Source organism: Manduca sexta, chromosome 13, assembly GCF_014839805.1.
Source record: "Manduca sexta isolate Smith_Timp_Sample1 chromosome 13, JHU_Msex_v1.0, whole genome shotgun sequence".
Classification (NCBI taxonomy): domain Eukaryota; kingdom Metazoa; phylum Arthropoda; class Insecta; order Lepidoptera; family Sphingidae; genus Manduca; species Manduca sexta.
The window spans coordinates 7518693-7532544 of record NC_051127.1 but is presented as its reverse complement, the minus strand read 5'-3'; the positions used below and the strand labels follow the sequence as shown (position 1 = coordinate 7532544).

Here is a 13852-nt window from a genome sequence, read left to right as displayed (position 1 = left end):
GGATTCGCTGACGTGCTTACATATTTGCCGATCTCCGCCATACTAAATGCACAGCTAATTGCTAAGTCCAACCAAACTTCGTTAATCTGAACATTACGCCGCGTCTTTGCTTGCTTTGCGTCTTGACTTCTAATTTGGCGTAATTATATATACGAACAAATCGAGGCTCGGTGATAAAAGGTTCTACATTTTGTGTTCGAAAGGGTACCGATCACAAACACAAATTATGAAAATCCATAGTAACGTAGTTCCTAGTTTATCACGTCAAGTTACAAGTCGCGCGGAGTTAACGAATATACCTGTTAAAATGAGACATGTTAGCATAATTATGATGACCATTGATGGACAACTTTTCAATGATAAATCTTTTCTGTGTTCGTCTATTGCGACGACATAGCAAATATTTGGCGACTAATTAAATTTGAGCTTTGAATGATTCAATTTCTAGTTCTTATTTAGCGAAAAACGACTGCGCGTTCATCTTTCAGCTCTCGCCATAATAATGTCGACTACTAATTGCACAGTGTACACCCTCCAAAAACATCATAAATTGAAATACAATTTACGGATTTTATCACTGTTATTTATATTAATATTTTCTCCCGACGTTTCGAAGCCATTGCAGCTGTTACAGTCATGGGGTGGACTGAGGTGTTGGTCATACGCAAGTGAAAGTTGCAATATCTACCTACATTTTACAGATTTTTTATTTTTTTTTAGCTGTTGTCGGTCCGATCTACGCAGAATGAGCTCACAGTGTCTTGAAGTCTGGCAGCCGGTCTTTTTGTTCCGATTTAATTAAATGTGGAACGGGATCTCAGGCTTGTGCAAACTTCCAACCAATTCCTCTATTAAAATTCGTTTGTTTTTTAAATTCAATAGCGTTACGATTCATCTTAGACACGAATCAGAAGTTTTATTTCAATGTTTAATATTCGCGTAAACATGAGAAATCATTATCTTTAATATAGATAACTCTAAAATAGTCATTAAGGAATGTTCCTAATGATAGATACAAGAAATTGTTATCTCCTTTTTTAGATGTTTGTAACAATAAAGCACGTAGTTTTCGGTTCACTGAGAATGGTAATTGTAATGATGTTTGTGTTGATCTCGATGGGTGATTATTTTTCACACAAGAAATCGCGATGCTATCAGGCAACTGTTAACAGATGTAGGTACTCGTATGTGTAGTAACATCAAAATATTTTGAAGGCGTTTATTTATTTTAATTTACATATTATATCAATCTTGATTATCAACATAAATAATAATTATTATGTTGTCATGCTCTGGGTAAACCATAAATAGATTTGTTTATGTTAAATGGTAGTTTATACTTCTATTAAAGTAGATATTAGATAAAAAGGTATAATTTGTTTTTATCTTTTTTAAATGATACAGTTCATTGACCAATAACTGTACGAATAATAACAAATTAATAAAATCTATGAAAACATTAATCAATGTAACTACAATAAAAATATAAATAATATACGCAATGTTAATCAAATAACTCAACTGCCTTGGTCCCATAGTTATATACTGAGTACGACTGCTGTGCTGAGGTCTCGGATTCGTTGCTCGGTCAGCAAAAGTGGTATTGGGTTTTTGACTCAGTACCAGCTCGTAGTCTGCAATTAGGGCTCGATATACGCTGTCCTCGCTCTCCTTACATCCTGAGACGGAATACATACGGCGAAAAGTGGGTTCCTTTCCCTTCTTCTTCGGAAATACAAGGCGTGAGTGTGTGTCTTTTAATTGATTAGAGGATTGATAATGTGTGTTTACATTGGGTAAAAACTAAGCCAAATAATTTGCACATGCTTGAAAAAGAATGTTGCCCCGACCCAACAGAACAAGAAAAACAGATAAAAATAAAACATCGATATGGAATAACATAATTTCAAATAACTAGTAAAAACTCGCACCCACCTCGATATCGACGCGGTGCATCCCTACCGTCAGTTCCGCTAATGCGTTGATCAGCGGCTCCTATATCAAAGTTTTCTCATATCGTAAATAATTTCGCCAGCTCTACACGCTGTTCGTTTTATTACGACAAATGTTACCGCTTTACATTTACACGGTTTTTATCTTTAACGCTTTTAGAAACGTGCTGAAAGGCGTCGTTGTTTGACTGTGACCCGTCTGATCACGATGACATTAAAACTGTAATAGGTGTTCTGGATGCATATGAGTTTTGTCTATTCTGTTTCTTACTAGGCATACCCGAGCACTGAAGATGCTGTAGCCAGATAATAGCCGCCCATTATGCAACTTAAACTTTTATACTTATTTGGAGTTTAAACGTAGTACAATAACTTGCAGTTTATATTATTAAAAATTTTGGTGCTTTGGCATGCAAGTTAGTGTAATCTTTTTTTAAAAAGGCAGAACTTATAATGCCTACACAAATCCTTGAACTGACATTGCAGATCTTAACACATGACTATTCCCTGAAACTCCAACGCAACCCTTTGATGTGGCATGACGTATTGGCTTTGTTCAGGGAACCGGCAAAAACTGCGACACACGTGCTCCTGCGCAACCGCTGGGCAAAGACGAATAGAACATATACTTATTTTAGGCTTTAGGCCCTGTTCATAATGTTCAAGTAAATGATATTTATAAACAGTTAATGCACGTGCTCTATCGTTTATCATGTATTTGGGAGCTCGACCTTTGTATTTAATCGCCCTATATTACAATCGACATTTAGCGTTATCCAGACATCGGGCATTGTAGATTATTAGTATTTGTGTGGTTTCTATTCAGAATACATGAATTTCCCGAAATACAGAGCAGGGGACGCACCACTTGGGTCGACACGGAAATGATCGTAATGTATAGGTAACTAATAACTTTGCTAATATCTGCAGTATTATAATTTTATTTATAATTATACACTTCCGCAGACTTATTACAAGTAACGGTTAAAAATAAATTTATCATTTACACTTAATAAAGAAACAATTCCCGAAATTAAACTTAACAGGAATAAAATAAAAGATTTTTTTATTGCTTTGAATGACGAGACGAGCTTGCTGTTCGCTGGATGGTAAGTGATACGACCGCCCATAAACAGTAGAAACACCATCCAAAACCTTGAATTACAAAGTATTTTTGATTATCCTTTGCGCTCGCCATCCTGAGACATGAGATGTTAAGTCTTATTATCTAGTAGTTACACTGGCTACAATGTTCTTTAAACCGGAACACAACAGTGAATATATACTGCTGCTTGGCGGCAGAAATCGACATTGCGAGCTTACCCAGGCGGAGTATCGTATATGAAAGACCTACCACCAGTATAAGACTAGAACCCTAAGGCAGAGGGATTTCGAATAAAGCACGCGATCTGTACCCTAGTAAAAAATAATGATTTGAAATACATGGTTCTCATATTTTTGTGTTGTCGGCATGTGTAAAGTAACACATGGAGAGAGCCCCGGCTCCGCCCATCGCTACCGCTCAAACAAACGCCGCCGGCGCTCGATGCGATGACACTGACATTTATAGGGGACAGGGGAACGCTTTTTATGCGTACATAACTGGATATTTATAGGTTTGTAACCTATTAATTATGAATGAGGTCTATATAGCCAAGAAGTATGTGTCATATAGATTACTTAGTCTAAATTCGACATTCAAAAAAGCAACTTTTAAAAGATGTGAATACATTTTTTATTTTTACAAGACGAATTAATGTTTATTTTTTTTATCTTAACCTTCAATAAACTAATTATGTAGCACAAAGGTAAAGTAATATAAAGGAGGCGTTAGAGATATTACCTATTCTGTTACTGAAACTAACTCTCTCTACTCTTATGAAGACCAAAAATACGTTGAAAAACAATTTGAACTAAAAAATCATCCACATCTTGTGACTAAATATGTTCATGACACTCATACAAAGTAAGGACATTGTTCCTGCCTGTAAGGACGTGTCCATTAGTCAAGCGTTTTGTTCTGCAATTTGTACAACGAGCGAGGAGTCGCGATTGTATCGGTTTGTCGTTTTGTCTGTCGCCGTCAGACTAATGGCAGAACGCGGGATTTTCACACTTTGTTTTTGTCAAGTGTTAAATTCATTAATAGGTTTCCGTTAAGAAATGATATAATTTTGTACGTATAAGTAAGGGTTAATTTTCCAATCAGTCACTGGCTCACTTTTACAAGGTTCTATGTTATATGATGTACAAGTTACATTATATGTCACGTGATTGTAATTCTTTCTCGAAGACAATTTGCAATAATCCCAAAAGATAAATAAGGCGGGGAACCATGAACTGATTCGTTTCTAATTTTTAGCAACATACAAATTTTAAATCTCATTGAAATAAAACTATTTACGGATTTTATCATGGTTATTTATATTATTAATTTCTCCTGACGTTTTGCAGCCTTCATGGTCACGGGACGGACTTATTAAAAATAAACATAGGACTTTGTAATAGTAAGACAGCGAAATTGGACGAATGACTGTCATGTTGACGAAATGTCTACTAAAATCGAGTTCAAGAGATCATATTTAATCTCCACTTTAGCGAGAACAGATTTCCTCGCAATAGCGAGTAAAGGTTACCGTCACATGAATCCATTCATATCTGCGAACTTATCCTCGCGTCACCTGCCGCCTCGTGTCACCGGCGAGTATCGTGTGTCAAACGAACTGTTACGGTGACGTACGCGTGACGTTTATTTGACGTCCGCCTGACGTTTATTGGACGGATGCAACGCGATCTGAGTCTGAGTCGCGTTTGGTACTAATTTGGATTGTTGACGTGAAGGGAACTAATGCTACTAATGAGGAATATGATAGCTCAGCAGTGTTGAGATGATTTATTGATGTACGTTTTAAAGTTTTCAAAATACGAGGACTCTAATGTTTTATGCTCTAATGATTTATCGTTTCGGTTGTAAATGTTAGGTATAGAGATGTGTTTATTATCAAATAAAGTTCATAGTTTACAAATGAAGACCTACCTTAAATACAATGTTGAATTTGGTAAATGTGTAATTAATATTTTCCACGTTAAGCTTTATTCCGGAACGGTGTTTCGGACATTTTGGATTTACTTTTAAATACCCATAAAATATAATAATATTAGATTAACAAAGTATTCCATAACGATTTCATGATCTTCAAGTAGTAAAATATATCGACCAACACAACAAATAACACAAAAGATTTGTCAAAATCAAACCCCGGCAGTATTTCTCACCACCCACCAGCTAATCTTACAAAAATCCAGTCACAATAAATTAAACAATGTCAAATTAATCGGGGAAATATTTTAACAAGGCAACAGTTTTACGAGCCGCACAAAAGGAACGCGAGGTGGCGCTGGCGGCGGTGGCGGTGACCACTTCAAAGTGGTGTCGGGTGGCGCGCCTGCTGACGTCAGCCACTCTGACACTAATTCCGTGCTCGCACCGGCTGAGATGGTTGTGTTAAACTAGAGTTACATGTTGTTTGCTAAATACAACTGATTGTTTTAAAGTTTAAATCGTTTTTATTGATAGTCTATGAAAAAATGGGAGGCCGCGAATTAATTCCTGCACCTAATGCGATAAACTCAAAAACGAATCAACGGATTTTAATGAAATTTGTTTTGGAGATAGTTGAAGACCCCAGGAAGGAAATAGGCTACTTACAATTCCGGAAAACACTCACGTGGGTGGAACTGCGAGCAAAAGCAAGTGTTTAACATACTAAGAGTTGTATTAAACATGAACAAAAATATACTTGAAGAAGCTTTAGAAATAAGCAAAATTACATGGTATAGTTACATATTAGGTATTGAAATAAAACTGATATTCGTATATTAATTTTAATTGTCTCTCGAATATTAGGTATTGTCTTCACAATTTCAAAGATGACTTTTATTATCCTATTTACATGTCTATAGATTATAATTGTTATTAACATAGCGCCCTCAAATATGCAATATCCGATAATGTTATGTATCTTAACTGTACACAGTTACTAAATACGTAATGTTTGTCTAGATCCAAGCGCGACGGCCATGGGCAACCACGGCGTGGGCGCAGGCAGCCAACAATACGGCGAGGTGAACCAGCTCGGAGGCGTGTTCGTGAACGGGCGGCCGCTGCCCAACGCCGTGCGGTTACGGATTGTGGAACTGGCGCAGCTTGGGATCAGGTGATTCTTTGTTCTTTATTTACTAGACTGATGTATTTTCTAATGTGTTGATAGTATTAGATACAGGTAGAAAAGTAAAAGAACTTTTAGTGTCGTAATTTGAACGCTTGAAATGAACTGCAATCTATCTTTTCTAAACTCATTAATAATTCATAATGCCTTGAATGTTGTAGTCGTCATTATCGTTCAGTGTTTCAAAACCAACCAAAAACTTTGCTTTTCTACTTACTAATAGTACCTTCTTAATATTAAAAGAAGGTACTAGAGTGTAGGCCACGAACTGGCAAGCGCAGCAACCGACGTCCCCCACGAGGTGGACATATGAGCCAATAAAAGTCGTAGGACGTCGCTGGGTGCGGGCCGCTTGCAATAGGTCGATCTGTAAATCTTTCGGGGAGGCCCATATTCAGCAGTGAACTGCGGCTAATGATGATGAATATTATAATAAACCAGAATGAAAATCAGATTCTGAACTACTTGTTGCTAATGCGTAGAGGTTAGTTAAGTGGCGAAGGGTTGATATAACACAATTTCTGCGGCTTCCCTTCGTGTACAATTTATGTAGAATCTAACTATCATTAGAACGATTTGCAGACCGCAATTATGCATATTAGTATTCCCTATCGAAAAATTTCACCTTTCGCCACGGGAGTTTACATCATAATTCTATGTAAAGATGACTTGTATTAGGTAAATTTAGAAAACCCGTGCATAGTATTTTGAAATACGTCATCCAAATGCCCGTTTCCAGAGATCGGGTAATTAAATCACGTATTAGTAACTTTATAAGGTAGGTGGATTAAGCAATGACAAAAAGCGCGTTGTGCGGCGGTGATTATAGAAGTTATCACGTATTTAGCTTACTTAACACAAGGTGGATTAAAAATTATCAAAATCATAACAGGTGCCGCTTAGCACTGCATAATGCCCAATCCTCACAAGTCACACCTCTTCAATAAATACAACTCACATCTATATTTCTGTGCGCAGGCCATGCGACATCAGCAGGCAGTTACGAGTGTCACACGGGTGTGTGTCCAAGATCCTGGCGAGGTATCACGAGACCGGCTCCATATTGCCCGGCGCTATCGGCGGCTCCAAGCCCAGGGTCACCACGCCTAAGGCATGTTACAACAATAGTCTCTACTAAGCGCTTGAATGACCTTTTGCTTATGCTATCTTAACTATTTACACTATTATAAGCAGATGCTGCCTTTGGGGGAGGCGAACCGGGCAACCGCCCGGGGCCTTGCGCTTACAGAGGCCTCGCGCGGTGCCTCGCAGGACCTTTTCTTTGAGTTCTTACCGACGAAACTGTTAAAACAGGGGAACGTTTTTTTACTCTGCCCGGGGCCTCGCGTCTGTTTCTTTTGGTTTCGCCTGGGGCCTCGCGTTCGTGTAGAGCCGCCACTGATTATAAGTTTGTTTCTTGAACGCATTCTTACCTGGAACTAAACGATGCTGAAACTCTTTCACAAATATGAAAAGACATAAATTGCGTAAGTTACTTCATTAAAATAAAGTATCAAAATTCAAAGATAATGACAAATCGCTCATTCATACCTGCCTCGACATCGAATGCAGCTGAACATCAATCAACAATCGCAGATAGACAGAGATGGATCACGAACTAGTTCGTCCTGTTAAATATAATTACTATTTATTACGTGAGCTGTTCTCGGCACACGGCGGCTGCCAACACCACTGATTACAACTGACGTACTGTTGTTAAATTGATGCTGCTTTGTTGCTGATTTATTTGTTAGATCACAGAGCTTGGGGCTCGTTGAACGCTGAGTGTAATGGGGAAGTAAATACAATGTACGATCCTTTATCTCTTTTAATTATTTCAATATTTATGTAACAAAAATTTTGCATAATATTAATTAATTGGGTCCGTTATGTCAAAGTTTACTCGGTAGGTAGAAAGTATCATCACTATCCGTCGTGAAGCATTAGCAAGCGTTATAGTGTTCTGGTTTAAAGGATATTAGTCAATGGAAATGGAAAAAATATCAAAGGATGATGAATAGAAATCCATATCATAGAGACCGTTGTTATTCATAGTTATGGTTCTGTTACTGTTTGATAGTCATAGAGCTTAGCAATAGGAAAGTTTTTATCACAAATGTGTACAAAAAATTCACGAACGTATGTTTTCAGGTGGTGTCCTACATAAAGCAGTTAAAGGCGAAGGACCCGGGTATATTCGCGTGGGAAATCCGCGACCGGCTGCTCGCGGACGGCGTGTGCGACAAGTACAACGTGCCGTCGGTGTCGAGCATCAGCCGCATCCTGCGCAACAAGCTCGGCGGCGGCGCGCTGTACCCCGTCCCGCCGCTCTACTCCGTGCCGCCGCAGCGCTGCTGGCCGCTGCACCAGCCTTACGACTATTATGTTTATCTCCAGGTACGATGCGATTCTCTTAAGAAATAGGTTGCGTGAAGTCTGCCAACTCGCAGTAGACTAACGTGGTGGATTAAAGACCACTTTCGGTAGTAGAGGCCCGTGCTCGGCAAAGGAGTGTATATAATACAGGGCTGTTATTATTTTATTATTGTTACAAGTATAATTAAGAAACTTATTTCTAATCTTTTAAAGGTTTAATATGGGCATGGTATTGTAACCCCACTGCACCTGATGGTAAGCGGAGTTGAGTACACATAGAGTATCAACTGATGAGCGAAGTTTTATGTGCACGTTTACACAGCTGATTGTAAAAGTAAAGCGAATTATAAATTACTTATAAATTACTCTTGCCATCCAGAACTTCAATAATGTAAGGTTAAGCTTTAAAATGCCGAGTAAATGTACCTTATTGTAATACCTTCTTCATGTCATCTAAAACAAAATTATGTATATGGAAGCAATAGCACACAGCTTGGTGGTAATAGACAGAACTTTGGTGTATATCCAAAGCGTCCCTCACAAACAAATACTTACTTAAATTAAAAGTATTAGGAATTACGAGTTATAAACTTTAATTTAAAGGTTGACTATGAATATATAGCATTGGCTATTTTGTTTCTGCCCAGGGCCGTCAGCATGCAGCGAGCAATCCGCACGCTCTACCCCACCCACACCAACAGCCGCCCGCGCACCACACGCATGCGCACGCTCTATGACAACTACGACCCCCGGGGCCCACTGACCCCCCGTGACTGTTAAAGTGATCACCAGTGATAGTGAAGTGATGTGACTTATGGATTTTAAAAGTGCTAAAGATTCGCGTCTGACAAAAGGCGTGTTTAAAGGTAAAGTGCAATGTGCCCAGTGCTAACGCATTTTTGAGGTTATGTTTATATCGGATTATTTCTTGTTTATATTGTAGTTAGTTTTAATTGTTTTTCATGTAAATATGCTGCGAATAATATATTCACATTCTTGGGGTCATACGTGTTAATTATAATTTTTAAGTCGCTGTTTATAATCTTTTAAATTGCGATAATGTCTCTATTTCTGTAATAATTACTTTATTCTTGTTTATTTCTTGCAAATCTCTTTGATTAGTGATGTATCCCGTTTAAAACATGTTTTTTTTACTACGCTCACTTTCACAGGGTACTTACCCTAGAAAGATGTCATAAAGAATAAAATGTTCCACGCTATTACAAAATTGTAGAGAGGTTACATCTTAGACGTTATTTAAATATCCCAATCGGACGGGTTTCGTGATGTGATTTAAAATATTAACAATAAAACTAACATTTACGAACTAGATTTAGTTAAAAAGTATTATTTTAGTGTAAATATGTAAGTAATAGTTTATTTGTTTATAGACATTATGTATTATATTAAGGGTAGTTGAAGTTATGAGCATTTTAAACTAATATATAATAGCAGTATCAATCAGATGCTGTCCCGTCGCTGAACCTGCGACGTTCGTAGTCAGACTATTGCCCGTTGGCTTCCGGTGCTAATCTAAAAGGGCAAGTTCAGATGTAATCTAGTTCTTAGAATATGACTGTGAAATCAAGGGGATTGTGGGTCTATCGGCCGATCTATTGATATTTTGAAAAACTGTGTTTCTGATGATTTGCGCACAATGGTGACTGCCTATTATAATACATATATACTTATCCAGCAAATTATGTAAGCAATATCACTCTGTCTGATGCCACAGAGTAAACAGGCCAGTGTTAGGTTTATATTCCGTTTGTATCTAGTTTGTACATACGAAATGCCGATACTTCGTTCAGGGACAATAACTAGTTGTAAATCAACTATTTCTCACATACTTCTGTTGGGAACTGTATTTTATACGATATATCTTATGCTGAATAAGACTTCTAAAGCCACAAACCTGCACGTCCTTCCTTATTTCAATTTCATTTAAGGCCGGCGCTATATTATACGGATGGATGATCGATCTTATTAGTCAAGAGCTCGACTAACTAGTTTGGACTTGGACAGTAAAATTGGACGTAGATACACAAAAAGGATCCAGGCTACAAAATGACACTTTTGAAATAGTAAAGATTGAAGTTTAAATCATATTTTTGCTCATTGATATCCTGTTTTATATTTTTTTAATACAAAGTTTAAATAAACATATTTTGACTACGATATTTTTATTAACAATATAGACCTTATAGACTATAAATAATTTGGCGTACTCTGCTCATTTTCGACCATACTGTGGGTTGGGTCCTTATTACGTATCTACATCCATATATAGAGCTGCAATAAAGTCACGTCTCTGTAGTTATATAAGTTTTTCCTTTCTCTGAGTTTGGTAAGATTAATGTGTACCATAACTGCTCATTGGTGTTAATAGCTTATGGTTAATTTATTAATGTCTTTCAATAGCATATTAACTGATTTTAAGCAATACGGAGCAGTGACGAGTCAGAGTAAAGAATAGTGCAAACTAGATTTTTTTTACATCTTTACTGTACTATGTATGCTAAACACTAGAGTATTTAACCTTTATGTTTCTGTGTTATATTTCAACTTTTTTTAAGCGGATAATTAGCCAGGCTAACCATCGACCTTGTTTCTTTTATTTTTAATAATAAATTCTCCTCGAAGCTACTAAAACGTATTGGCAAATAATTTCTTAATAGCAATCTACTTAAATACATATTTATATGAAAATGTTTTTCAAAACGTATTATAATGTAAATTGTACAGAATCATTTCACAATTATTTTATTTAATACAATACTAAACCGTTAACTATTCAACTTGCTTATTATTTTTTATGTCATTTTCTTCATGAATAATTAATTGTATTTTTACTCTTCGTTCTTATTTTATATCAAAACAATAATAATTTAATTTGGACTTTGACCGTGTTTGGTCCTCATTTCTAGAAAAGCCGGCGGAATTCCATTTTCAAAAATTTACATATATTTTCCGTAACGTATAAAATTTAGTATCGTCTTAAATTGTATTCAAGGTTACGTAGAAATATTAGTGGTAAATGTCGCGAAACATTTAATATTTTTTCGGTGGCAGAATTCGGTCAAACCAAACTGAAATTGTAATTCGGTTGAAAGCATTTTATTATCACTGAATGTGAATAGGCTATTACCGGCCACAAATATCAATTGTGATTTCAACACGGAAATATAATTGTATATGAATCTATTAGTGTAAAAATGTATGGTGATTATTTATAATGTAGTATGTATGAGTAGAGGCGATAACGTGGTGATAAGTGAAGTGCTAATAAATTGGTTTGTTCTATTATATCGACTTTTATTTTGACTGCATTTGGGTCATTGGTCTATGGCAGTGTAACTAAATTGAACTAAGTTCGATTCCTAGCTCATATATATTTAGTGTTTTCTATTAAAAATACACAAGAGGGCTTCAATTTTCATCTAAATGGATCCTATAGATGTTCAGAGTATTAGTATAATGTATGTTTTGGAGGAAAATTGGAAAAATAAACATTTAAAAATGTTTCTGAATGAGGTTAAAGGAGTTGTGAATTTATTGATACATTTTCAAAAAGACATAATATTCTTTAAAAAATTTATATGTATGTTATAAAAAAATTACATGATATTTGTAAAGTTTATGGTCAAACATTGTTCATAGGCTTAAGAATTTAAAAAAATATAAATTAAAACAATGTTAATAGAATTCGTAATTATAATTTTATAATAACCAACAATTTTAAAAGTATAGCATAAGTACAATACCTCCTTTTTTGAAATTTAATATATTTAGAAAAAAGCATATAGTCTTTGCTCCCTCAAAATGTTACTGGCGGCGAACACAAAGGATATTCATAAAAGGAACAAATCAGTTTTCATTAAAAATTCAGTGTTTAATTGATTCCCGTGCGCGCGAGTCGCGCGACGCCTCCGCTCGAGTTTACAGACGAAAACAATAACCGAACGGATATTACGCACGCACACATCGACCACCAATTAAATCCTTGCTTTGTTTCGTATAATCCGAAATTTTACTGTATTAATAACAAAATTTTATGACCGCCGACGTCCGCGCCGCCGCCGAGCGCTTGCAAAAACGCGCGCCCCACACAAAAAATACTCCGAGCAGGGCCGCCAATTGAAACACGATTATTTCAATATTATTTATTTACATTTACAACAGTTTAACTAAAAGCTTTTATTATAAAATGTGTATCTTCATCAAATTCAGGTCTACAATTTCGTTGTCATCGAATGTGGACTTTTTAATTAATTTGTTAGTTTCATAATATTATACTTTTTTAATAACTTTTGACACTGATAATAGAATTCTAAAATCGCTATTAAAATAATAAAGCTTAATACATATTTAAAACTAAAATAGGTAGCTGATTGGTATTGTTAAAAACTCTCCAAATTTCATAAGTATATGTATTTTACTCCAAAAAAAAGTTCGAAGTTCTTATAAACTCCGTCGGCCATGAAAAAGGTTTTACATAATGATATTTGACAATATATCCAGCCATTAGCACATTACACAAACGTTGGTAAATCTATGGATTATCTTAAATAGAATCATCACAAATAAACATCATATCAAAATTGAACCAAATAAGTTATTCAATTATTAATACGTGGTACGCAGAAGCCTATTGAGCTATTAACTTCATTAACTGCCGCAAAAACCTCTTCCCCTTCTCAAATCTTAAAGATTATTAGAGCTAAGAAACTAAAGATCATACAGGCTCAAAATATTGACTGTCTTCTCGTGGAATGCTGTGGTAACAGCCCTGTGAGGCCAGAACGGCTGTTAAAATGACATTGGACGCCACGAGTTGCCGACTGCCGACCGCTGGCCGTTCGCAATGTGCTCGGGCTTTCGCGTCGGCGCATAATTAAATACAAACTGAACGGCTAACGCGCCCACACTGTTTCAACTGTACAAATGACGTGTAGTGGCATGAAATAACCGCTATGGACTTAAAAAACGTCCCAAAATTCATCATACATATTATGCAGAAGCAATGAATGATTCCCGGATGTCGCAAACGCACTACTAATCAACATTTAATATTAAATATTTAAAATAAATCAATGTTACAGTGACAAATATTGTAACTTGAGATCTTAACATAGTGTTTTACTTTTTGAATATTCTAGCTAATGTAATACATATCATGTATTTTCATTTACTGTTGACATTTACCATCAAATTATAAAAAGAAAAATTATTTTTTTAAAATGCATGTACCAGCATCAATTCTATTTCAATTCTATTAAAGAGAATATATTTTCT

The 13852-nt window shown here is 36.0% G+C and overlaps 1 protein-coding gene across 1 annotated transcript in view; it reads left to right on the top strand.

The window, feature by feature from the left end:
- LOC115450126 (paired box protein Pax-1) overlaps positions 1-11863 on the top strand; it is a 31468-nt gene extending 19605 nt beyond the window's left edge. Inside the window, exons 2-5 of the mRNA XM_030178110.2 lie at positions 6016-6169; positions 7160-7292; positions 8333-8578; positions 9205-11863. Coding sequence (XP_030033970.1) covers positions 6016-6169; positions 7160-7292; positions 8333-8578; positions 9205-9294 — 623 coding nt within the window. The 3' untranslated portion in view covers positions 9295-11863. The remainder of the gene's footprint in view (positions 1-6015; positions 6170-7159; positions 7293-8332; positions 8579-9204) is intronic.
- The last annotated feature ends 1989 nt before the right edge of the window (positions 11864-13852 follow it).